This window comes from Mangifera indica, chromosome 17, assembly GCF_011075055.1.
Source record: "Mangifera indica cultivar Alphonso chromosome 17, CATAS_Mindica_2.1, whole genome shotgun sequence".
In the NCBI taxonomy this organism is placed as follows: Eukaryota; Viridiplantae; Streptophyta; class Magnoliopsida; order Sapindales; family Anacardiaceae; genus Mangifera; species Mangifera indica.
In genome coordinates, this window is record NC_058153.1 from 2,070,708 (window position 1) to 2,097,031 (window position 26,324).

A 26,324-nucleotide genomic window follows, 5' to 3' on the forward strand; every position below is an offset into this window, starting at 1 on the left:
GGCCATGGCCTCAATAACCTCCTTTGTAAAAGTTCTTGCCAACTCCAGATGATCCAATCAAAACAGTTGGCTTAATTGCCTGAGAACATAATAAAGTTAAACTAGGGACCCGGAATCACTCAGAGAAATGGAAATCAAACAAAGAAACAGTTTTCCACACCTTGACAGCATCTAAGTGACTGCCAACAGGTTCATGTTCATGAGCCCAAGGCTTTTTAAAATGTTGAAGTGAACCTTTACGAGAGCTGACATTTAAAATTAGTTATTGTGCATCTTTTCAGTGAACTGTTTCTTACTTCCCCAGCACCAAGGAACAAGAATGTATGCTCCGCTAGAGTGCCACCAGGCAACTTCAGTGCAGCAACTACTCCAGCAAGAACAATAGATTCTGTTCCCTGAAACAAAAGAGAAAATAGTTGAGAAAAGTCCATAAGCTTCACAGTTGCGCAACCGCTACCTCGTTCCTCTATATCATCATTGACGACAAGATGAGTTGTGCCATATTTTGCTAGCAACTCAAATGCATTGTGGTTTGCAAAGTCCTCAAACTGCAGTATTCAGTTTCAAAGAGGTAAATATCAGAAATATGAAATGAATTTGTTAACCCTAAAAAGGTATAATTCATATCCAACCTGTATAAGAACCTTTTCTCGATAGGTCTGCTTGACAGCACTCATGAACTCACTTAGAAATACATAGAAATTCAGCATTTTCCTGAACAATATGCAAAAATGCCTCAGTACTGAAGTTAAACTTATACCAAGAATTTAACTTTGAAGAAGCTGAGTTTTAGATATTAAAAGGGTGTCATTATAGAGTGTCATAAAAAAACGACAAGACAGTATTTCTATTAACTAAAATGCAAAAAGTCCTCATTGCTCGATGTGGTGTTTTCTTGGAAAGAAAACTAATTCTCAAGAGGACTAATGAGAGGAAAATAAAACTCGGCGAAATTTTATTACTACAATATATAATTATTGTTGGATAAGAGGATATGACAAATGATATGATCGAATATTATAAGGAGGTCTCATTATTATCTGTGGAACCAAGTGAACCAACTCAAAGATATATTCGAGTATGTCACAAACCTAAGAGATTTGAATATCTTATGACTCAACCCAATGACATACTAATTACTTATGAGACAAATCTGATGTTATATTATATTCAAACTTTATTAAACCGTTTGAGACTATAAAATATAAAATAAACTTTATGTATTAGAATTACGCATAAACTTTGGTGACCTATTTAAAGTGATAAAACTCAATGGGTGTAAAAGAGTTTTCAAAAAGAAGATCGACATGTAAAAAATTAAAGAGAAAGAGACGTAAACCTTAAATGGGAATGCAAGAAAACTAGACATTATTAGTTTGATCAATTGATTTGATTGATTAAGTTGGATTTAACCTTAACTAGGGTCTCCATCAATCAAGGCCACATCCAATAATTAAAACATTGTTTTTAATAATAAAAGGAAGTAAGTGATGATTTTATTAATTATTAAAAGAGGTAATTTATCATTTATAATAATAATTAAATGTATGTTATTGATATTATTATTATAAACAAGTTGAAATGCTTATCAATAATTTACGATTCAATTCATCTCAATTAAAGTTAAGCTAAACTTTTTGAACCATTCAGGTTTGACTCTCAAATTAACAAACTTATGATTTAACTTTAATAAAATATCAATAAAATCTTAAAAATTTTAAAATTTTTAATTACATTTTTTAAATCTTAATTTTTTAACATCCATTATAAATATAGGTGATAAATATATAAGTTATTAAATTTAAATTATTTTTTAAAAATAAATGAATTAAAAAACAATTTTTTTACTTAAATTTAAACAGTCTTATCAATTTAATAAACTCAAGCTTTATATATTTATATACCTTTAATAGGTCAAGATGGAATTGCACTTAGGGTTAGTACAAAAATAGCCCTTTGGAAAACCAATCTCATCAAAAGAAAGAAAAGAGTGGCCAAGATTAAAAGAAAAGTTGACCCCACAAAAATGTGTGGACTTGGCCTTGTATTAAATATGAAGCCTGGGATTGAAACTAGGATGATGATATTTTTTATGTCTGATGATGGCCATCATGTGCAGCAGCTGAATCCCCTTTCATAGCATACAATTCTTCCATATTTAATAATAAAAATTGCCAGAAGTTTAAAATTTTTAAAAATAAAAAATAATACAAATATTTTCGCCTGCATTGATAATCTAAAGGACAAAAAAAAAAAAAAGAATTCCAAACATAAAATGTATGGATTTAATTTTTTTCAACGATAGTTCAAAATTAAACTCTTAACTTATTTGATATAGTGATTATGAAGTCAATCACCGGTTCCAAGTTTTACTTATTTAGTATAGTTGATTAAGCTCTAAATATGTGATATGTATATTCGTATAAAATATAACTATAAATACAAATAAATTATATAAACTTATATATTCAGATTAAAGCGACAACTTGTAATTGAGTAATATAATTTTTTTTTTATATTCAAAATAACCCAATAAAATACTATCACATAAACTAATATGAATAGATTTTTATAATTTATTTATATGTTCGGTGTCACTCGTTCGTATAATAAGAATTGATAATTTTTTTAAAATAATAAATTTAAAGGTTTTTAGGTGATAATATACCATTAGTATTCGTATGAAATTGAGGGGGTTAGTTTCCCTCTCCTTTTCTACAAAACATTGATAATTGGAAAATCTACTGATGTTACACTTTCGAAAGCAAGTTGAGGGTATAGTGAAATTGCACCAAACCTTGATCAACTTGTACATTATTGTTGTTATGATTTCTTGTCAATAACTGATGAACACAATTTCAAACATTGAATAAAATAGGTTATGATAATGATTATTAGAATTGGTTAATAATTTTGTTATCCCTTACTATAAAAGTAATGAGTAGCCTACTACTCGAAGTCTATGTCTATAGTTATGTTATTGACAATTTTGAGAAAAAGTTTAGACAAGGGGTAGATTGACTTTACAAAAGAATTTGCCTTGATAAGGACCTAATTTTGGAAAAGTATATAAAAATAATAGTTGGATATTTCTAAGGGTCACTTTGCCTATCTTTGAATAAGGCTAAACTAATCCAAATTGTTCGATGGAAACTATTTCTGTTATAGAGATCTTTTTGTTTTTTTTTTTCTCCTCTCTTTCTTTTACGAGTAATCCCTTATACTTATAAGATAGAGCAAGAGTGTTACAATTTTTTACATTTTAAAATTGAATTCAAACATATAACAACCTATTTCATTACATAAGAATAAGATAGTGATCATGGTCTCTTACAACAGTAAGTTGTTGGTTTTTATAGGGGACATGAGATACAAAAGGAAAACAAGCTGACAAATTACTTCCTCATGATGAGAGAGGTTTACCTGCATGTTAGGTCAGTAGTTGCTATTCTTGTAACTACTCATATCTTCAAGTGTCGTTCCACAAGTTTGTTTAAGGAAAAAGTTTTTTATATAACAATTGTTTTATAGTTTCTAAAGTAAAAATATGTCTTTAAAAACTTTTCACCTTTCTGTATGGATAGACGACACATAGATATTTATGGTCTTTAAAGATATCTTATAACAGTGATATCTTAACTAATATATTTACTTCTCCATAATTTTGACTCAGACATGTTTTGTTTGCATCACAAATGAATGACGTGCCTCAGTGTTAGCTTTGAGAATGAGGATTACTTCACTTTTCTCCCCCTTTATCTTATGAGAGATCTTTTATATTTATAGGATATAAAGGGCATGACAATATATCTACAGAATAGAGAGATTGAATTTACACAAATAACTTCATATTATATTACAGGAGAATGAAACAATGATCGTGATCCGTCATGATAATAAGTTATATGCATAAGATATGAAAGGAAAACAAGTTGAATTCTTTATAGCTAACAATAAATAAATAAATAGGGATGAATTTTAAATTTTAATATACAAATGAAGGGGATATTGGGTTCCAACAGTTTTTGAAAGTTCCAAGGCAAAAATATTTTGTGAAGAATATTTGTCAGGCAACCAGATCTTAAAGAAATGTACCGTGAATCCAACTTACAAAAAAAGGAAAAGGGACACTTTTGTTGTTTAAGAGGCTTATGATGAAGATTTTGAAAAATTAAATGTCTGGGAAGCAGATAAGAAAGTTGTGTGTTAAATGTGGAATGGCATTATCAAAGAGTGGAGCAGAGACCAGTAAGTGGAGACAAACGCTGCATTAACTTTCAAGTACTAAAGAGCAACAAGAAGGGCCAAGAAAGAGGATAATGCTTCTGCAATTAACATTCATGTTGGTGATGGTCATGGATGTAGACATGGACATCTTCCATTCTTCAAACTAGCTGCTATATTATATCCCTCATTTAGCTAGAGGCAAGCATGTTTTATGATAAGAAACCTATTCAAATCGGAATGATTGATTTTACTATCATTATATTATAACAGGTAAAATTAGAAGTTTAATATTGAAATAAAATCAGTGAATCTCAAATCCAAATTAGAGAATTTAAAATTATCATGATTTGTCATCAAGCTAACTTTTGGGACCCAAAAACACTGTCAATATGAAGTAATGAGTGAGTGTGAGTCCCAATGTGTAGTGCAAGCACAAGTTGCTTTACATTGTTGCAGTGTCTGTTGCAGAGGAAGGAGAAGCAGACTGGAAACAGAGGGTTAAGATGTCAATTTCTGTGTGTGAGCATGCTGGGCAATCAATGAGCAAACTGGTGATGGCATGGGCAGGGAGATTTTATTGATAAACTTTACTCCAGGCACTTTTAGATACCCACCAACACACTCTGTTTTCCCCAGTAGGAAAATGACCCATCCTCTGGTGTTAATTATTATTTTACAATTTTCAATTTTTTTTATTGAACTGACTGTACAGCAAAAAATGGTAAACCATCTTAAATTATTGGGGGAAGACAAAGCTAGCAGGGGAAAGCAACTCTTTCTCTCTCTCTATTGTGTACTTCTCCCCAGCCAAAAAATCCCCATTGCAAAACGCCTCACCTACTGACTTGTCAATCTTTATATCTGTTCTCTCATGCAGGCCATCACTCTCTTCTTCTTCTTCTCCTTCCTTGAGAAATAGAATAAATACACAAATTTTATACATCTTTTCACTTGTGGGCTAAGGATTTTGGTGGTGGGTTTCTAATTGAAGATGCCAAGGCCGGGGCCAAGACCTTATGAGTGTGTGAGGAGAGCATGGCACAGCGAAAGACATCAACCCATGAGAGGCTCTATCATTCAACAGATTTTCAGGTTCTGGGTTTTCTCTCTGTTGCTTGTATTTTTAATGCTGTTTTGTACATTTTTGTGATTGCCCACTATGTGTTTGATTAGGGTCGTCCATGAGAGTCATAGCTCTCAAACTAGAAAGAACAGGGAGTGGCAACAAAAACTGCCTCTTGTAGTGTTAAAAGCCGAAGAAATCATGTACTCGAAAGCTAATTCTGAGGTTACTCTTCTTGATTTTGCTTCCAAGTTCTTGGATCTTCTGTTATCTTTTTATTTTTTAATCTTTTTCGTATTCATTTTTGCATGCTTTCATTACTTAGGCTGAGTACACGAATCTTGATACATTATGGGACCGTGTAAATGATGCCATTAACACGATTATAAGAAGAGACGAGAGCACTGAAACTGGAGAGCTTTTGCCGCCTTGTGTTGAAGGTATCGTTAAACTTGTTCTTTGCTTAGATCCAACTTTCAAATCATGCTCTTGGGTTGTTCTCATTGTGGATGATATTAGCTCAAACCTAATTTTTTTTTTTCAAGTAGTTCATAACGAACCAACCAGAGGTTTTTATTTCTGGTTGTTCACAATTTTCTTTTTGTTGCTTAGCTGCTCTTAATTTGGGCTGCATTCCTGTGAGAGCGTCGAGAAGCCAACGGCACAGTAACCCTAGGACTTATCTCAACCTGAGACCACAAGAATCTCCATCCATGCCTCCCAGACTTGTTGATAGAGCTGTTGATGAACAATGCCCTAAGTTATCAGCACTTCATTCTGGAAGTTCATTAAACTTTGCAAAATCTTCTACAAACTTGAGTTCAACTTATTCAGTTTCTCAATCAAATTGCCATGTTATTGGAAATGATAACCTAGCAGCTCCGCATAGTTACTCTTCTTTTACTATCCCTCCTGGCCATAACAGGATGATGACAGAGGAAACTAACAACCCAATGAAGTTGGGTTCAGTTTATCCGTTGTATTATGGAACTCACTTTGGAACTGAAGATCCCCGGTTAGGCTCTCAGGTTTCAGAAAATGTTAAAGCTACCCCTATATTTGTTGGCAAACCTGTTGGAATGTCAATTCCAGAGCCTTCTGAAATGGTTGTCTCTCAGAATCTTTTCTCCTGTCCAGGCTCTGATATTACTTCTAAGAGAATCACACAACAGGATTTTAGGGAAACCCACAAGAGGCCACTTGCTACAGACTGTGATTTATCCTTGCGATTGGGCCTTGTTGCAGGCTCCTGTATGAGCATGGATAGAAGTTCTGCTCATGAAACTGAAGATGCTGGTTCAAGTAGTTCTCAGGAAGAGAAGTTCATCAATCATTCTTCACAAGGAAGGAAGGAGTTCAGTTTCTTTCCAGGGAAGACTGCTGATGATCCCTTTGAGTCCTGTTCAACTAAGTGGTTTCCTGATGGTGAATTTCACAATTTAGAGGCAACCGTTAGAAAGTCTAAGGCACCATTCCATGACAATCTGGACAATGTACAATTTTGCTTGCAGCCAGGGCTTCCATCCAACCAAGTCACTGGTCGAATAAGAGGACCAGGTTTGTAGACACTTTTTTCCAACTTGTAGCTTATATAATTGAAATTTAAGATGCCTCAAATCTAATGGAGAATCATTTTGCAACTTCTATTGTCTATAAATCTCTAAACATAAAAAATTTTCATGTGGATTATGAATTGCAAAATAGGATGCACAGTAAAGTCGATTGTGAATAAAATCTGAAAATCATTGTTACTTTCTGCCTGGATCACAGAATAGAACACACAGTTGAGGCGACAAGTCACTAATAATCTCTGAACTTAATTTTTTTTTGGCTTCCTTTTAACACCTCATACATTTAATTCAATGATCTCCACCATTTCTAGTTAAATAAATAAAGATCTGGCTCGCTGTTGGAGAAAAATTATGTTATGCGCGGGTGACCAAAGAAACTTATATCACAAACTCATTGGTTGGAATCGAAACCTGAACTTGCAAGAACTGTGCATAATTATGCCGAAAGTAGTCTGCAAGAACAAGTTTACCATGCATTAAAGATTTAGATGCTGATCTAGTACTTCTCACGAGTTAAGTGTAGTTTATACCTGTTAAATTTTGGAATTTAAGATGAAAGACCTGATGTGGGACTGGTTTTCCTTTCTGCTATTTTGATCAATTTATTTGTGCAAGTCGTATTGGTTGCCAGATAAAGAAATATTCCATAGGCATTGCACGTTTGTGTGAGATGGAGGTGAGTTGGGTTTTGCTGGGCCACTGGTGTTGGAGACAGATGGTACAAGAGAGGTTTTTCCGGAGTGGAGTTTATCTTCTTGTTTTCCTCTTAAGAGATCCCCTTGTCTTGTCAATCTCACCCTCTGAATATTTTATCTTCATTTGGTTGGTTGGCTCTAAGATTTCAAACTACCATTTTTCCATCATTATTGATTATTGTGACGATTTTGAGATTGCGATTTACAGTCAGGACCCAAAAGGAAATACAACACTTTATTCAATTTCGATAAAATTTGAATCTACAATGCTTCTCTGTCATTAAATTGTCTGTGATTTCAGAAACTGCTAAAAACAGATATGGATTGTCCTCTATTAATTAATAACATGCCAGCAATCCTGGGAAAGCAATACAGTATACAGTCCAACAGCTGCACAATATGATTGCTGTTAAAGATAATAACTTGAAATAAAGAGTAAGGTTAAGATGGAGAAAATTGCAGACATGGAGCTGACAGTCATTGACGAGGCAAAACTGTATTCGCCAATGTTGATTGTCACCTTCTGACCACGTTCACAGTGTGAATCCACAGTGCAGATGAAAAAACGACTGCCGTTTGAATCTAGAGTAAAAGTTGCTGGGCTGATTTGTTGGATTTCATCGACAAGGTGTACGGTCGTGCATTTATCATAGTCCTCCTTGGATACTTCACCCACATTGTGTGTTCCAGTCCAGTTGAACACTGGAAGATAGTTAAAATGCATGTTAATCTGGAATGTGATGGGGGAGTTTATCAACTGTAAGGATTCACGAATGCTTACCGATAGTGTCACCGATGGAGAATTCTTTTTCGGCAGCCCAGGTGGAGTATGTTGAAGCGCCATGGGGAGGAATCGTCCAGCCCAAGTCATCTCCAACCATGTAGGTTTCTCCAGTTGTTCTCTCAAACACTCCTGCTATGATAATAAAAAATCCAATCAAACCCAGGCTACTGCCCATTGATCTGCAGATTGCACTGATTTCAGAAATGTTATAGGCAACGAATGTGAATGCTTGAAGCTTGAAATGGTTACAAATAATGACCCAATCTGATGGATGGGGCCTTTCTTAAATCAGATTTTACAAGCACTATACAGAACAAATTCTTTCTTAGGCCGGGCTTCTGGCATCAACTTTATAGAATCTGCAAGCCAGTAGTGATGTTGACGGCTTTGGCATTCCTCTTAATATTGGGACACCTTGTTTGAAATGGCTACATCAGTTTTCTCTTGTGAGCATTCTTTGTCCTCGAGCCAAGGGACAGGTAATTTTCAACAGAATTAATTCCTGGTGAAGTGACAAACTTAATCTGTCAGGAGTTTACGATACTATGTTTCTGTACCTATATTTAACTGAATTTAATGTGATATTTGTTCTTTTCAGATAAAGAATTAAAAAGAAAGATTATATGTATGTACTTTAAGTACATAAATAGATGCACGCTTATGTAAGTCATTACATGATTGAATGTTATTTCATCCTTAATTTAAAATCACTTATTCATATGATGACATATATCAAATATGTATCTATTTATATATTCAAATTGGGTATACACGAAGAATTAAATTTATCTTTTAATTATAGGTATATGAATAAACAAGGTTGGTACATATGTTTTATATATTTTTTTTATGAAATCTAATAGTGGCTAAGATAAATTAAGCCTACACTTATGTACAAAAAAAATGAATTGCACGTAATCAAAACTAAATAAATATTTTGTGGAATATTAAAACCAACCTCCCGATATTGCTAGTTGAATTTGCAACTAAATACCACTTAAACGTCCTTTGAATAAAAGATTTTTCAGGTGATCTGAATTTGTTATAAAATGGTATACGTATGTGTCAAATTTGTTCAGGTGATCCAAATATTTTAACTTTTTATTTATATATGGTAAAAAATATATTAGCCATTGTGAAAAGGCTAAAAAAGTATAATAACATATTTATCAATCCATTAGTTCCTAACTATGCAAGTCAAGTTCTGAAAATAAACACCCCTTGAGCACTTTGTTTTTTGGTACCTAGGGATCTATCTGTATTGATTAGATAAGTAAACTTAAAACATAGTAATTAAAACAACATTAGGTAAGTTAAAGTTTTATAAACGTGACAGAGAAGGTCCCACTTGGTCAACCCCAACCCCCGCCATTGGGCACCATGTGATAAAACTAAGTCAATAGGTTTTAAAGATTGAAATTTTATCATGGTCGCTTTTATACACATACATCCATCTAAATGAACTATAATATTATTCTAGATGTTAAAATCTAAAATACTAGTATGGTGTTATCTATGGTGCCATAAATCATTAATTAATTAATATTTATTTAAAGTTATAATAATCATAAACTAAAATTTAAGAACATGTTTGTGTTATGTTTAAAAGTGTCACATGATATGTGGTGAATTATAAATGAATGCATCATATGATATGCAGTTCATGGCTCTCGAGTTATAAGCGAAGATGTCATTATCATGTGATCTATGACAAGACATTTGAGTACAAAATCGTATGTTATGTAATTTATGACACTGAGTAAGTATGAGTGTTTTGTTGTTGTGTGATTTATAGCATGGGTTCAAAAAGTCATTGTTGTGTAATCTATGATTTAAGAACCTAAGATGTGAAAAACATAAAGGTTGTTGTAAGAGTGCATTTATGAGATGTTTTATGCACACGCTCGCGATGGAGTACCCCTAATAGGGTGTTAATTTAGTATTACATGTAATATGGTGTATAAAATGACAATTGTATGAGTTTATTTTCTCAAGTGGCTAATGAGATATTTCATACATATGTCTGTAGTAGGGGACACACACAATAAGGTGATTATAGTAGTCAATGCGATATGTATGCATAGAAAGAATGACTACAAGAATATTTTCTTATGTGATCAAGATGTTTACGCATTGACAATTCAGTTTAGTCAACAAAGCAAATGGGGCAAAGTGATGTCAAAAAAAGTTTTGTCATGCCTTCACAAAGAGATAAGGATAATGTTTAGCATGTTTAGCGTATTATGTCATTCGAGATAGGGTTGAGAGAAGTACACAAGATGACAATAGTTATATGAAAGGATATGTAAGCAAAATGAGAGAAAAGAACGATAAATTGTATGAAAGATAAGTTGTATGTAAGATTTTATAAGTAATATAAATGTCATATACTTATTAAGTGTTTTGCACTTATTCATTCCTTTTTTTTATTTTTTTAAATTTTTTAGGAAGAAAATGATATGATAGAGTTGCAAGAGGAGTGTGGGTAAGTTAGAGCAGATTACATGAAAAGGGGATATTACGTTTATAATAATACTATATGTATAATTTTTTAATAGAAATTTACACATAAATAATGATGTATCATTATGTGATTGAGTGTTATTTTATCTTTAATTTTTAACTATCCAATCACATGATGGTATTATTTTATTTTGGTTATTTATGACATATTATGAATGTATATTTATGATAATTTATTTGATGCTCCTTTAAAGGTTTAAAATATGAATAAATTTTGAATTTTTGTTATGAGTTTTTTAATGACAAGATTTTAAATAAGTAAGCTAAGGCTTCGTCGGTGTATATTCTTCTCAGATGTTATTCATCGGAAAAAAAGTGTTAAATTATTATTTTTTAATTAGGGTTTTTTTAAAGACAATCATTAAAAGGCTGATTAACCTAAAACATATCAACTTCTTGTTGTTATTTGATTATTGGGTTTAATTTTCTTGCACTAAAGTTAATCTTAGGGTTATCGCAACAATCCAATACCCAATCTTGATACATATAATGAGAAACTTCATTTGAATTAGATTACTATTTTTGGGACTGAACCCATAATCACTAAACCAAATTTGATTTTGATATGTCATGGATTTGTATCAATTATTCATTTGTATATATGTGTTCTCTAATTGAGGATTGGGTACACTGTTTTTAATGTTCTCAGGATAGTGATAGGGCTGTTACAAGAGAGGAGGGAATGGCTCTTGCACAGTATAAATGTTCATTTCTTGAATGTAGTGCCAAAACTAGAGAGAATGCGCAGCAATGCTTTAAAGATCTCATATATAAGGTATGGGCACAAGAAATCATGTAATTTTCATTTCTTTTGGGGTTCATTTAACAGTCAAATGAACTTTTGAACTATGAGGAGATGTTTATTTGTATAGACAAACTCTTTCTAAGTCTTCCAATCGCTTTCAGAAATTTGTTTTCAGGAGTCACTCCAGTTCTAGGCTGCGAGATTTGTATTGATGTACTTTTGAATTGTAAAATCTGAACCCAACTACCAGTGGTCCATCAATTACAAATGTCAGCCCGAGTTCATTGCTTCTTTCTCACCTATTTGTTTATCTGTTCCATTTCTAACTAGTGTAATCTGTTTACAGATTCTAGAGGTACCCAGTTTACTGGAAAAAGGATCTTTAGCAGTGAAGAAACAGTGTTTGAAAGACAAACAAGTCTACCAGGCACCAAAATTTGCACCAATTAATATGTCATTCATATATTAATTGTTTTTTTATCAACCATCTCACTGTAATATCACATAAAATCAATTTTTTATTTAAAAATATTTGCTCTTGCTATATATATAATGGATTTTCCACCATTAAAGCAAGTTTGATATTATGGGAATGCACTTAATATATGGAGTGCTGCATTTAATGTCTTCCTTGGGAAGAAAAATTGTACAAGACTTTTCTTGCCTCTCCATTTGGGGAATGTTTATATAAAATATCCCCCCCACCCTTTGTATTAAGACATGCTCACATCTTTTCCCTTTCTAAATGAAAGACATGTGTAATCTTTGCTTTATACATTCAAGCATAATCTCCTTTTATCTCTTCATTTCGTTCACATTTAGTTTTCATCTGGTTTGAGCTTCTTTTATTTATTTATAACAACTCTATAGTTTTTCATTATAAATGTCTTTTTTCATTTTTTACTTATCTTTTTCCCGTCATCTTTTCAAAGATGACAGCGTCCATCTGTATCGATTGAATAGTGAAGTGATAATGAAACTACACATACATAGTCAAATATAGCTTTAGTCAATTCAAAACTTCATTATAATTCTGTCCCTAAAATATTATTTCTTATCCTTTGAAAAAAAACAGTACTATTATTCTGGAGAAGAACCCAATTTTGTTTTTGTTGTTTTAGTGTAGAACCAGTTTCCAGAAGATTATCTATTGAATATTTATTCAAAACACAATAATCGTTTTCTTACGCCAAAGAACTATTTTCATTTATTTCAGTTGGAAACTAAAGAAGAGTAGATATAAGTAATAATTCTTTGAAAGCATTTTTTCCTTTTGGCAATATCAAAAGCCTTTCCAAAGTCCTTTAGTCTTGAGTTCTTGTTGAAAATTGTGAAAGCAGAGCTTTCATCAGTTAAAAGTTGAATTTCCTCTAGTAATTTGGTTTTGACTTCTTTTTAATAAAAGAAATTTATTTAAATTAGACTGTCTCTTTTTATTAAATTGTTGTTAAACTGATTATACTAAGTAGTTGCAAGCTAGATGTCATATTTAGACACCCCTTTGTCATTAAATCTACCTATGCTTTTGAAGTTTTCTGTTTCAGAATGATGAGTTTTTGAGTATTTTTTTTTTTTTTGTTATTTCCTTTTATCTATTTCAATTTCCCTGTAAATTATATATATCTTCAATAAAAAAGTAGATGTAACTGAGTCTTTCCATGAAATTTTCATTATCTTTTTTCTACGTTGGAAAATTTCAATGATAGTTCAGGAAACATGTAAAATAAGTTTGTGAATTATTCCATGTCAAACATAATTAAATGTAGACTTGAAGATAGAAAAAGATGACAGTGAAGGATCAGGACCAATGCCTCCAGCTTGCCTATGACTTTTTGAGAAAATTGTTAATTTTCTAATTTTAACTTTGAAATTTGCCCCGAAATCTCTGTGAATGATAGAAACTGCTGGTATGGTGATATGGGTTGAAAATGTTTAATTAGAAAATAAAATCACAAGCCAAAATGTCAAAAAAATTAAAATCAACTTTTATTGTAATACAAAAATCTCAATCTGTGTAACAATGGCTAACTCTGAACCACAAGTCTAATACAACAAACCCACAAAGATGATGGCTAAGAAAGTGAAAGAGACGCCGGCAGCATTCAGAGACTTAGCAGAGTTTCCTGTTTGACCTGTTGGAGGTGGCGGTGAAGGAGTATTAGTGCTTGTAGGAGGAGGAGTGGCTACACTGGGTGTTGGTGTTGGTGACGTGGCAATACTGGGTGATGGCGACGGGGCAGTGGCGGTTCCGGTGACGTTGATGGCCAGCTGCTGGCCGGCTGAGCAGTGATTCGGGAAGGTACAGATGAAGAAATGTTCGCCAGGGGTCGTCAGAGTGATTCTTGTAGGTGGGCTTGAATTCAGAGAAATGGTGCTGTTGCTGTCGCATGAAGCGTACGCTTGTTTTGTCACCTCCGCCACATCGTGAGCATTCATCGCATAATTGAAAACTAATAACAGAGATTATTTATGTTAGATTTCTAAGGTGTATTTAATATTATTTTATAATTAATTTAAAATTATTCAATTATATAATAAAAGATTACGTGGATGTCATAATATGTATGCATACTTTTGTTGAATTAAGAATCCTTACCTAGGATATCTCCGACCATAAAGGTCTTCCCACTAGCCCAATTTTGGTAACCGACGGAGGTGTTAGCCGGGATGGTCCACCCAATTTGATCTCCAACAACGTAAGTCACTGGATTTCTTGTGGGCGATGGAGTTGGTGTTGGTGTTGGTACAGTGACAGGTGTTGGTGTTGGAGGGATAATGGGAGAGGGAGAAATGACGGGCTGAGGAGCTGGAGAAGCAGCTGCAGCACTAACGTTCACCCTCAACTTCTGGCCACCGCTGCAATGGCCGGAAAATGTGCAAATGTAGTAAAACTCGCCGGATGAAGACAGAGTAACATTTACAGGACTATTTGTTTCTCTCAAAATGGGATTACTACTGTTGCAGGCATTGAATGCAGCCTCTGTTACTTGAGCAACGTCATGTCTTCCAGCGGCGAAATTGAACACTGAACAAACCATAAACTCAACCAAATTAAAACCACATCTGATTGATTCATTTAAAACTCTGAAGAGACATTTGATTTAAAGGGAAATTTACCAAGAACGTCGCCGACTCTGAAGGTCTGGTTTGCAGCCCATGTTGTGTAAGTATCAGTACTAGGAGGGACAAGCCAGCCAAGGGCATCACCCACTATGTGTGTTGTCTGCGCCTTGGATCTCTGCAGCAAAGCCGCTATAGCAACAATTGAGACGATAAAAATTTTGTTCAAATTACTTGCCATAGCTTCTGAGTACATGTTCTTAAACAGAAGTCGCCCCAGCTTTGTTATATAATAGTGCTCAAGTCGCCTCTGCTCTGTTTTTATATTTTTGAGCTCTGTTTTTTCTCTTATGAGAGCATAAGAAGCTGAAGGAGTCCAGCAACTGTTTGGGACATCGTATCCCTGTTGGTATATATGTATTTATATTAATATTAATAAAACTATGTGTATAAATAACATATACAAACGATGATATGTTATTATATGATTAGATAATTTTAAATTAGAAATAAATCAATACCCAATTACATGGTGATATGTCACCATTTGTATACAAGTTTATACTTATTATTTGTGCATAAAATACTAGTCTTTGTACATACACCAAACTTAGCGACTTAAGACATTTAAATGTCAATAAAACTATATGCACAAATAATAATTTGTTATCATATGATTAGATATTATTTTAACTTTAATTTAAAATTATATAATTATGTAATAATATATTATTATTTATTTATAAAATAACACATATAGCACTACTTTTGAAAAATGAATTAATTATACCACATTAGGCTTGATAATACAGACAGCTATGGATGAATGATAAAACAATAAATACTATAAACGCTAATTTTATGGAAGTGTCTTTGGTAAGGACCAACCATCACTATACATGCTAATCTTATTGTTCACTTCAAAATCTTGGAGGCCAACTGTGAGTTGGCATTATCTTGAGTATATATTTATGTGTGTTATTACGTAAGTGAATATTACTTTATTCTTAATTCAAAATCATCTAATTACATGATAATATATATCAAATATATATCTATTTGTATACTTAAAATGAGTATATATAATTTTATTATTATAGATCATAACGAGAAGATAGAGCCTTAGGCTTTTTGGTAAAAGAAGTTAAAAACAAGTTAACAGGAACTAAAGATTTTATCCTTGATGTTGTTAAAAAGACTCTCACAGAAGATCATCTTGCAAACAAGGATTGTGAAGCAAGTTGATTGTATGAAGCAAGGCTTGGAAGCATCTCAAGCAGATTGGGAAGTTTGCCAAAAGGGTAATGACCGACAGCTTATTTGGAAGGGAGTGGTGAATGAATCTCTCAAAAATACCAATGAACGAGTGCAATATCGTGTTAGGTATGAAATTCACAAGGCAATACAATATGGTGGTTATGTCTCATAGCAATGTCGTTTGCATAATAGAAGGGTTCATGCATCATTCCTATAGTCGTTAGATCAAGGTTCTATGCAATTCATCTAAATTCAATACAACTAGAGCAAAAGCGAGCTACACAAGGGAGAAACAATTTATCCAATTATATCAAGAAGCTTATATAAAAATAAATTTGTGATCAGACAACGACATATGTTAATGTCTATAAAAATTAAAAAATCAAGATAAATTTATGAGTGTGATAAGGGTGTTATGAATTAGATAAGAGAGAATGTCATCTCTAATTTGAATTGAAAGGTTTATTAGACTAATCTATTATAAACAATTTCGATCTAAAGAATATTTATAGATGCTTTAGAATATATGATTAAAATTTTTATTTTAGTATGATTAATCTATATCATTTGATCAGTTGGATTTCTCATATTCTCTTTACTAAGGTCACACAATTTTGTAGAATGATACATTAATTACTCTTATATGCTAAAAAAAATTAAAAAAATGAAACCACTGTGAAATGAGTTGAAAAATTGGGGGCATTTGGTGAGCTTTTTACTAAATGAACGAGATAAAATGGGCAATTGCCATAAAAATATTATTTCTTTGCATTTGTTGACCGGGTCATATAATATTATATAGGCCTTAAGACTACTTCCCACCCAATATTTGTTGAATCCCCAAACTAATAACAGTTAAATATTAAAAATTAAAACTCTTACCTGTAAAACTAAAATTAGTAGAATTAATAATTTTTAAGAGTAAAGTTGTCATTTAATCAATAATATATTAAAAATAATAAAATTTTATTTATTTCCTCTGTTAGACTTTCATTTCTCCAGCATCTCTCCCTCTAGCGACCTTCTTCCTTAACAACCCCTTCTCCCCCACCTTCCCTCTAGTGTCTTCATCCATGTCTTTGGTTGTCATCCATTCTAAATCGACTTGTTATTTCAATCTGATAGTAATTTAAGTTCTTAAATTATGTTTAGTAGATGGAAGTGCCGTGCCTTGTACGATGTAATCTTGCAATTGCAGAATGGAATGTGATTCTGGGTGATTTAGGATATTATTTTAGGTCACCATCCAACCGTCTTGTGGGAAAGTAGGTTGCTCTGAATTTTATAGTCAACATTAGTTGTTGAAGTTGTTCTTTCATACCAAGCCCTCAGCGTATAAACAAAAGTCTACGGCTACCAAACCATATTCGTGTTACGATGGGGTTTCCTTTGGCTGACAAAATCTACACAAGCTACAAGGACGTTTCTTGACAATATGAATGCAGTTCGTCGATTGAATCCAAATCCAATTTCAGTTGATTGAAGCTCGTTTACACAATTACCAATTGCCACCTTGCTTTTGATTAGATCCATATCCATCCCCTTGCTCTTGATTCTCATGTGTTAGCACCCATGATACTATACAGTAATGTTATATATACATATTTTTTATATATAATTTAGATATACAGATGACATATCATTATATGATTGGATATTATTTTATATTTAATTCAAAATTATCTAATCACATTATGACATATTATCTATATATCTAAATTATATATCAAGAATGTGTTAACATAGTTTTATTACGATACTATTTGTTTAAACAAATCTTACTCATTTATTCAAATGAAATCCTGAGAACTAAAATCAAATCCTGAAAATCAATTAGAAATGCCTGCTCCAATTGCTGATGCCAACAGCATTATTCAGATATACAAAATCAATATCATGATACAGCGACTCGTATAATTCCAAACCGTATAAAACTAAAAACCCAAATCATATATATCAGGCAATACTATTACTATCAAGAAAGTGAGGCACTAGAACAACAAGCCAATGACAACAAACATGAAGAAAGCGAAGGTAAAGCCACGGGATGATGAGGCAGCGCTAGGAGGAGTGGTTGAGCCAGAAGGACCAGGGGTTGTGTTATCAGAGTCAGCAACAACGTTGATGGCTAGTTTTTGGCCAGCGGAACAGTGCCCAGTAATGGTACATATGTAGTAATGTTCACCAGTGGAGTTGAGGGTCAAAGTCACTGGCCCAGTTTGAAAAAGTTGGGTGGGATTTGTAGTGCTGCAGCTGTCATAAGCATCCTTTGTGACAATGGCCACATCATGAGCTCCGGTAGTAAAGTCGAAGGCTGCAAGAAAAAGCGGTGTTAATGTAATCTTATCACAAATTAAACAGCCATCAAAAGAGAAGGATAAGTTATCAAGTATGCTTCAGAAATTGGAAATTCACCTAGAGTGTCATTGATGTGGAAGACTTTATCAGCAGCCCAGTTGGTGTAAAAGGTGGAGTCAGATGGGCGAACCCAGCCAGTAGAGTCACCAACAGTGTAATCTTCTGCATATGTGACCTGCAGCATCGCTGCTGATAAAACTAGAGCAACAATAACTTCTGCCATACTGATTCTAGCCATACTCTGTGTTCACAAATTTCAGGTCGCCCCTGGCTGTTTCAGCTGTTTTTTGCTGGGTGGTTTTTAATGTCCATGCGTTGAGTATATATAGAACTGAATAGGGTTGTGGGCCTTTAAGATGGCTAGGCCGGTGTTTTCAGATCATGCAGTTGTCTCTATTTGACCAGTTTTTTCGTACAGTGGGGTAGCTGTTGAATGGCATCAGCAAAGGCAAACTATATTATATATCTATATTTTAATTTATCAGTGTTGATTTGTCAGCCCAATCCACCTGTCGTATCATGGCCGTTCATATGGGGGCAACTTGGCATTTTTTGAGACAGTGCTTAAATATTAATGGCGATAAAGAAATTATTGGAGCTGTGACCTCATAGCTAGGGCATTATGATCTCATGAACACAAAAAAAAAAAAAAAAAAAAAAATTGAAATTTTTACCACTATTTTATTCTGTGTATACAAAATTACCACTTATCCAAAAGCTTTAACAAATATACCACAACAGTAATCATCTTCTCCAAAATACCCCTCTTTAATATTTTATACACAAATTCTCTCTCTTCTTCTCTGTAATTTTTTTCTCTCTTCTTTCTCTTCTTTTAAAGTGATAAAGGAATCACTCTCTCTTCTTCTTCATCTTCAAAAACAAAAGCAAGAAGGAAAATATTAAATTCTTCAGATTAAGAATTCTTTAAAATAAGGATTTAAAAAAAAAAGAGTAACCCACAAAAAAACTCAATCACATTCACTTTATATCTTGAAAAAAATAACCATAAAAAAAGATCACATTTAGTAGAATTTAACTGAAAAAAATTAACATTTAAAGATTAAAATTGAAAAAAAAATTTATATTTAATCAAAATAAAAAATAAAAAATATTGACGTGAAATTCTGAGAATAAAGGTTGGCGTTAACGCCAAGGGTTCAGGACGCCAACCTTTGGCTACTCCAAACAAAGTTTTATAAAGGGTTGGTCCACCCTATATTACAACAACACCACTTTTCTCACCCCAATAGTTTAAGTTTATAAAAGATGAGCCCACCTAAATTAATGCTAACAACCCAATTATTTCCGCCAACCTTTATAATAATAAATATAATAATATAATATAATATAATATATAATATATATTATAATAATATATAATATAATATATATATAATTATAATATATATAACTTGTAAGGGTTGGCGCCAACCCTTACAGGTTTTGTATATATTATATATATTATAATATATAATTATATTATATTATATACTATTATAATATAATTATAATTATATTATATATATTATATTTATAATTATATATTATATTATATAATATTATAATATATTATTATTATAATATATAAAATATATAATATTATAATAATATATAAAATATATTATAATATTATATAATATAATTATATATTATAATATAATATTATATTTATTATTATAAAGGTTGGCGGAAACGCCAACCCTTGACGTTAACGTCAACCTTTATTCTCAGAATTTTACGTCAACGTTTTCTATTTTTTTTTATTAAACGTAAATTTTTTTTTTTTAGTTTTAATCTTTAAATGGTAATTTTTTTTTCCAGTTAAATTCTACTGAATGTGATCTTCTTCGATAGTTATTTTTTATACTTTTTAGATGGTCATTTTTTTCTAATTAAGTTTTTTTATGGGTTGCTCTTTTTTTTTTTAATCCTCATTTAGCAGAATTCTTAATCTGAAAAATTCAGTTTTTTCCTTCCTGCTTTTGTTTTTGAAGATGAGGGAGAAGAGAGAGTGATTCCTTTATCACTTTGGAAGAAGAGGAAGAAAAGAGAAAAAAGTTACACAGAAGAAGAGAGAGAATTTGTGCATGAAAGATTGAAGAGGGGTATTTTAGAAAATGTGAGTACTATTATGGTATATTTATGAAAACTTTAGGATAAATGATAATTTTGTATAGACAGAATAAAATAATACTAAGAATTTCAATTTCCCAAAAAAAAATTGTCTCAATATTCAAAGGTGTCGGCTTGGTTCGTTCGTTCCCGTATACAATGTAAACGCTGCCTCTATTCTTCCGCAATCTCATTAAATTTATTTGAGGCCACGTTTTCAATTAGGTCATACGAAAAGGGGTAGAGAGATGATAATTTGTTTCGCAAAATGAGGTTTTTGGCCCTTCTTTTTTTTGTTTGAAGAGAAATTTTTCTGATAAAAATGAAAATGAAAATTACTAAAATTCTTATAGTTGGACATGAGTCCCCTCCCTGGCTTATCCTTTCTCTGGTTTATCTTTTTCTCTATATATTGAATTAATATTAAAATTTTTAAGTTGTTATAAATATAATTTGATATTTAATAATTAATTTATTATTTTTTAGCGAGCTGAGGAGAGGGAAGAGAAAATGTGAAATTTTTTTTCTATAAGCATAAGGAAGGGAAAAAGAGAAAAATTGAGACAAAAATTTCCTATCATTTTCGTATTAAGAATAAAACGAAGATTCTCCATCATTTTCATATAGGGGATGGGACGAGGACAAGAATAAGAAAGATTTTCACTGCAATAATAGAAAAAATGATTAAGGTATTTAACCCTATTTATTCTATTATCATCTCTAAAACAGAGTTCATAATTGTTTGATTAAGAAAAGATGTATGCATGGTATCTTGAGTTTATACATTCAAATTTCAGAACTGGGAGTCTTTTCCAGGATTGTTGCAGCAACTTTCATAAATCATGAACCTTCCTTGTATTATAAATTACAGTGATGAAGGTCATCCATTGACCCAAGAAATCATGATTCTCAATTAGTCAAAATTCATGGGCGCCTTTGCACTGTAGTTTGTCAGGCGGGGCAGCTTCAACTCTCATTCTGATTATAAATATTAATGGAGCCATCAGAAGCAATGGCCATTGACCAGGCCAGGCTACATTACATATAGTTGATTTCAAAATCTCCACTCTTGATATTTTTATTTATGATCCTCTTTCTCTTTCTGACATTAATTTATTTGACACAATTCTTTCTCTTTTTTCTGATGAAAAGTCCCACAATCCTAAATTATTCTCCACATTGAATAATTAAGTTTTTCCTTGTTCTGGTTAGGCACCAATTAATATTTTTTTAACATAAACCAAGACTTTTCAAATGATGAAAGACCAAATAATAAATAAACAAATACATAAACCTCAGGAATCCTGTAACACATTGGATGATTTACTGACCAAAATCATAATATAAATAAATGCATACACACACTTGTCTTCCCTTGACAATTTGCTCTTGTAAATGGTTACGAGATATCTGAGGTGGGGTACTTCTCTTTTCTCATTTCTTTTATGCAATTGGTTATAGAGAAGGGTCAATTGCTAAGAATTCGCCAATACAGAATTAAATAAACAGCTTTGTCATTAAAGATATCATTCTCTGCAACCAGTGATTAGTCATAATTTGTGCAAGAGAAATAATGTTGCAATGCTCTTGCCTTTACCCAGTGAAAGCATATTCAGGTATTTACAGCAGTGGGGAACTTACTGAAACAGGAAGATAATGTCAGGGGTTTAGGCAAGAGATCCTAGCTAGCCAATCCGAAGCAGAAGCACAGTGAAATTGTCTACCTAATGCTCAGCTACACTATCATATGAATTAGAATTGATTTCTTAGTTAATTGTCTTCCATTTGTGGTCTAATTAATTGGTGAAAGACTCAATGAAATAAAAGCTGAATCGAGCATATCCTCTCTGTTATTCTTTCTTGATTTTTCTCGCATGTCTTAAAATTTCCCCTTCCCAGTTCTTACAGTTTCTCCCCAATTCGAGAATTAGTGGGATATGTCTATTCAAACTGGTGGTAAAAACTTTTACTATCTTTTGAGGCTTCGTATAAAGAGATTCATTGAAATCATTTGATTATATCAAGAAGAAGGAAGATCATTAGATCAAGGACTAGAAAGGCATGATTAGAGCTGGTATGAGATGCAATTTGTGAATATGAAATTGGTAGAAGTAAATGAAATAATAGGTTGTGTGCGTAAGGATATCCAGAGCAGCTCCTCCTAATTCCAATGGCTTCTCATAAAACGATATCGATCAGTGGTAAAAAAAAATGATGCATCAGAATCCTGATACGGTTGAAGGATAATGCGGAAAATGAATCCATTATGAAATTTGTCAGCATCTAAGAACATCAGATGTCATTGCATAACTTTATGATTTATCTGGTATGAAATAGCTTGCAAGCTTTTTGTTATCATGTAACTTTCCTAGTTACTATGTTAGTAGAACCTACAAAGGTCCATGGCATATTTTAGGGATAACTTGAGATAATTTCTATTGTTTGTTTTCGCCCTTTCAAAGGCCAACAAGATGAAGAAATCATGCAATGGGAAGACAGACACAGGGATACAACAAAATTAAGTAGTTCATGCTTTCCATTTTTCCTTTCTTTCCTCACATAATATCATCTAATGCCAAAAATATTATCAAATTCAAAATAACATGTAATGCATATGGTGAATAACCTAATACTTTCTGCAACGAATCAGCAGATGAAGATTTCAGCCCATGATATCCAATGTCATATGCAATGCTCCCATCAGCCTTAAATAGTCCATAATTCCTCTCAGAAGTTGGCCCCGGTTTCATATCCTCATTGAAAGTTGCAAAAATATAAGCCTTCAACACATTCTTTGGCCTAAGTGGTGTTCCTTTCTTCTTTGCAAGCCTTTTCCGCAGATTATAATTGTATGTTCTAGCATTATTCACTGTAGCAGCTGCTTCGTTTTCATCTCCATGTGAAGCCCACCCAGTCTCAGTAACTATGACTTCCATCTTTTTAAACCCAGCATCTTCTAAAGCAGCATAGGCTGCATCAATCTGAGCATCAAGCATATTATCATAATGCAGATTAGTTTTTGAATCATCAATCCCCTGAGTTGACAGGAAAAGAGCATAATTAATATCTATATTCTCCGGATCACCCATGTAGGCCAAAAATGGGTAGGCATTCAAACAGAAAGGAGAGCCTATCTGAGAGAAAAATTCCAATAATGGCTTCATATACTGAGCAACATTATCTCCAAATATACATGATGAGGGGGGGTAGGATTTATCAAAAACAGCCTGTGAATGAGCTGTAGTGATCTGAACTTTATCAGTTAAATCAAGCTTCTTAACAGCATTGTAAACATTTTTAACTGCACCTAAAAGAGCTCCCCACAGTTCATGATCACTCCCTCCCAGAACTTCATTCCCTACAGCAATTCCAACAATCTTTGTCCCTGGAAGGAATGACTGCACATTTTCTTGAACCCAACTCATGGCATGACTCTCATTGGTACTCATTTCTTTCAAATATCCATTTGGAAGTCCAACAACAATTTCAAGCCCAGTCCCACTGAAGGCCTTGAGAACACTGTGATTGGCATCATAAATACGAACATTCTTTATCTTTGCTGCCCTGAGAAGGGCAGCAACTTCATCAGGTGATGGAATGTTATCTGCAATCCTTCCATAATTTATTCCATAAGTTCCAGTGAAGGCTTGTACTGCCTTAGGTGCTGGAAAAAAGATACAGAAATGTATTAGTTAATTAGTCTATCATTTGATTCTACATATTGAAGACATCAAAAATCACAACTATATATTGAGATTAGAACTGACAGCTACAATTTTCTCAGTGTAATAGCAGGAAAATGAAGTTGATGGAATTCATTATATTGGTGAAGTATACGGCGATCTTCAACCAATATATTAAAGCACTCTTTCTAGTCCCATTAAATTACAAGTGTGCTTTGATGGAGCTGTGCAACTAATCCACAATGAACATGACAAAAGTGAAGTAGACTTTCCACTTTAGGATCCCAAAATAAGAACCAAGACAAGTTTTACATATATATTACGTGCTAAACAAATATTTGATACCTTAATTCAATTTCCATACAGGTGAAAGAGAAGAGAGTTACAGATTAACCAAAAAGTTCCTCCATACCAACACGGCAAGAAAAAAAGTCATTACATGTAGAAACCAATCACCATAAAGATTGACAATCGCAATAATTCCCAATATATAACCCAAAGAAACCCGCATGACAATAAAGTTATTATTAATCTATGATTAAAGAATCTATAAGTATCAACAAGCTAAAAATCTAAGAGAATTTTAAAAAGAAAATTCAATCTTTAAAAACTGCAGAAAATATATGGATTCGAAAGAACTTTGGAAACAAAATTATCGGAAGACTATCTTATCAGTCTTAATCTTGATAATTAAAACAGAAAAAATTCAAACAGTAAAAAGCAATGACGTTCAAATTTCTATGATCAACCCAAAAACATGCATATAAAAAGTTCCAATATATAAAATGAAACTGAATTAACAAGAAATCAGAAAAGAGACAAAGAAGTTACCGATTGGAGTGAAGAAGAGAAAGACGAGGAAATGAAACGGAAGATTTTTTCTCATTAGTCTAGGTGAAAGAGTCAACAATAACTTATTCAAGTTGGTCAATTCAGCAACTGAAAACAAAAGAGAACAGAAACAAATTCGAATTGAAAGAAGTGGGTCATGCTCCTCGGCCACACCATAAAAGAAACAAAGAAACCCAGATGAGCATACAACTGGAAGAACCGATCTAAGTGAGATTTGTGGGGAAACAAAACTGATTGAAGGGCTAGTTTGGCGGTCGTTTTCTGTGGGAGAGGTTTTGTTTGGGGTTTTGATGACTTGAATGTAAATTATATGATTGGTCACTAATTACTTACTAAGTACTAACAGTTGCCCACTTTGACGCCACGCGCTTTGTCGGCTTTGCGTGTGCCTTTTTTTTGCTTTTATTTTAAATAAAGACGACCCTTCATTTCCTCTCCGCCACCTGAACCTGAACCTGAGGATGATGAAATCATGAAAGGAAGCAGAAAAGTTTAAGTCCGAGCTATGAATTTCTCTGCTGATGCGTAGATCACTTAATGAGCAAGAAAAGCTAACACAGGTGTTGTTGATATGGAAAATTATACCAATAAGATGAAGACAAAGATTAGAGATGGAAAGTGAATAATAGTAAACTGAAAGTAGCGATGAAATTTTAGGTAAATAATAGGGAAAATAAAGGAGTTTTTAAAGTGGGTTTCTCTATTCCTCATTGTGTACACTTTATGATATATTATCTGTATATTTTAATTATATATTTAAAGGTATATTTATATAACATTGTTTTTTATATATAAGACAAGAGAAAAGATTACTTAAGTTTTAATAAGATTTTTTTTGACTAACTTATGTATGCAATTCAGACTCTTGTAAAAGATAAGTCATGATAGCGGCATTGATATCCATTATATTTAGTAAAGAGAATCTTATTAGATAGATGTTTAGTGGGTAGGAATTACTCATATCATGTATAGTAAAAGTACATTAGAGATATATGAAATTTTAATATATTGAATATAATCATTTAAAATGAATGTTACAAATCGAATTATCTTGTTCACGTATTTGTAAGAGTATAATTCTCATAGTTTTCAGATGAAAAAGTTCTTTTTCACATTTCAAATTGATACACGTGTAAATGACATGTATGATAGATGTATGTTGTATATGCAATTGATTATTATGTAATAACTGATAATCTCTTAAGAACGGATTCCATAAGTTTGATTAAGTAGTTTGATCACAAAATGACAACAAAGTCTTGAACAAGGTTATGCTGCATATTTCCAATGGACAGGAACCTACATGCCAACATTCTTCTTACCTTCAACTAACGTTTCTTGTCTCTAATTATAAGCTTAAGCTCAAAAGTAATCATAATTTAAGAAATTAA

The 26,324-nt window shown here is 32.6% G+C and overlaps 5 protein-coding genes across 6 annotated transcripts; 1 reads left to right on the forward strand and 4 right to left on the reverse strand.

Moving 5' to 3' along the window:
- The first annotated feature begins 4,958 nt into the window (after positions 1 to 4,958).
- LOC123201133 lies at positions 4,959 to 6,930 on the forward strand. Its single transcript, XM_044616594.1, has 4 exons — positions 4,959 to 5,319; positions 5,401 to 5,515; positions 5,616 to 5,730; positions 5,903 to 6,930. The coding sequence occupies exons 1-4, from the start codon at positions 5,219 to 5,221 to the stop codon at positions 6,853 to 6,855; spliced, it is 1,284 nt and encodes a 427-aa protein (XP_044472529.1). The 5' UTR covers positions 4,959 to 5,218; the 3' UTR covers positions 6,856 to 6,930.
- An 827-nt stretch (positions 6,931 to 7,757) lies between these two features.
- LOC123201134 (cucumber peeling cupredoxin-like) lies at positions 7,758 to 8,630 on the reverse strand. The gene is made up of 2 exons (XM_044616595.1): positions 8,338 to 8,630; positions 7,758 to 8,258 (listed from the first exon to the last, which is right to left on the reverse strand). Exons 1-2 carry the CDS (start codon positions 8,513 to 8,515, stop codon positions 7,966 to 7,968), a joined length of 471 nt encoding a protein of 156 aa, XP_044472530.1. The 5' UTR covers positions 8,516 to 8,630; the 3' UTR covers positions 7,758 to 7,965.
- A 4,940-nt stretch (positions 8,631 to 13,570) lies between these two features.
- On the reverse strand, positions 13,571 to 15,065 carry LOC123200194 (blue copper protein-like). Its single transcript, XM_044615340.1, has 3 exons — positions 14,726 to 15,065; positions 14,205 to 14,633; positions 13,571 to 14,058 (listed from the first exon to the last, which is right to left on the reverse strand). Exons 1-3 carry the CDS (start codon positions 14,922 to 14,924, stop codon positions 13,652 to 13,654), a joined length of 1,035 nt encoding a protein of 344 aa, XP_044471275.1. The 5' UTR covers positions 14,925 to 15,065; the 3' UTR covers positions 13,571 to 13,651.
- Positions 15,066 to 17,735: 2,670 nt separating this feature from the next.
- Positions 17,736 to 18,594, reverse strand: LOC123200332 (umecyanin-like). The gene is made up of 2 exons (XM_044615482.1): positions 18,341 to 18,594; positions 17,736 to 18,239 (listed from the first exon to the last, which is right to left on the reverse strand). Exons 1-2 carry the CDS (start codon positions 18,519 to 18,521, stop codon positions 17,917 to 17,919), a joined length of 504 nt encoding a protein of 167 aa, XP_044471417.1. The 5' UTR covers positions 18,522 to 18,594; the 3' UTR covers positions 17,736 to 17,916.
- Positions 18,595 to 22,906: 4,312 nt separating this feature from the next.
- Positions 22,907 to 25,586, reverse strand: LOC123199936 (glucan endo-1,3-beta-glucosidase 14-like). Of its 2 annotated transcripts, none has more exons than XM_044614985.1 (2): positions 25,267 to 25,586; positions 22,907 to 24,062 (listed from the first exon to the last, which is right to left on the reverse strand). In XM_044614985.1, exon 2 carries the CDS (start codon positions 23,845 to 23,847, stop codon positions 22,954 to 22,956), a length of 894 nt encoding a protein of 297 aa, XP_044470920.1. In that variant the 5' UTR covers positions 23,848 to 24,062; positions 25,267 to 25,586; the 3' UTR covers positions 22,907 to 22,953. The 2 variants fall into 2 exon arrangements, with proteins under 2 accessions (XP_044470920.1, XP_044470919.1); XM_044614984.1 differs by lacking the exon at positions 25,267 to 25,586 and adding an exon at positions 24,913 to 25,249.
- Positions 25,587 to 26,324: the final 738 nt, after the last annotated feature.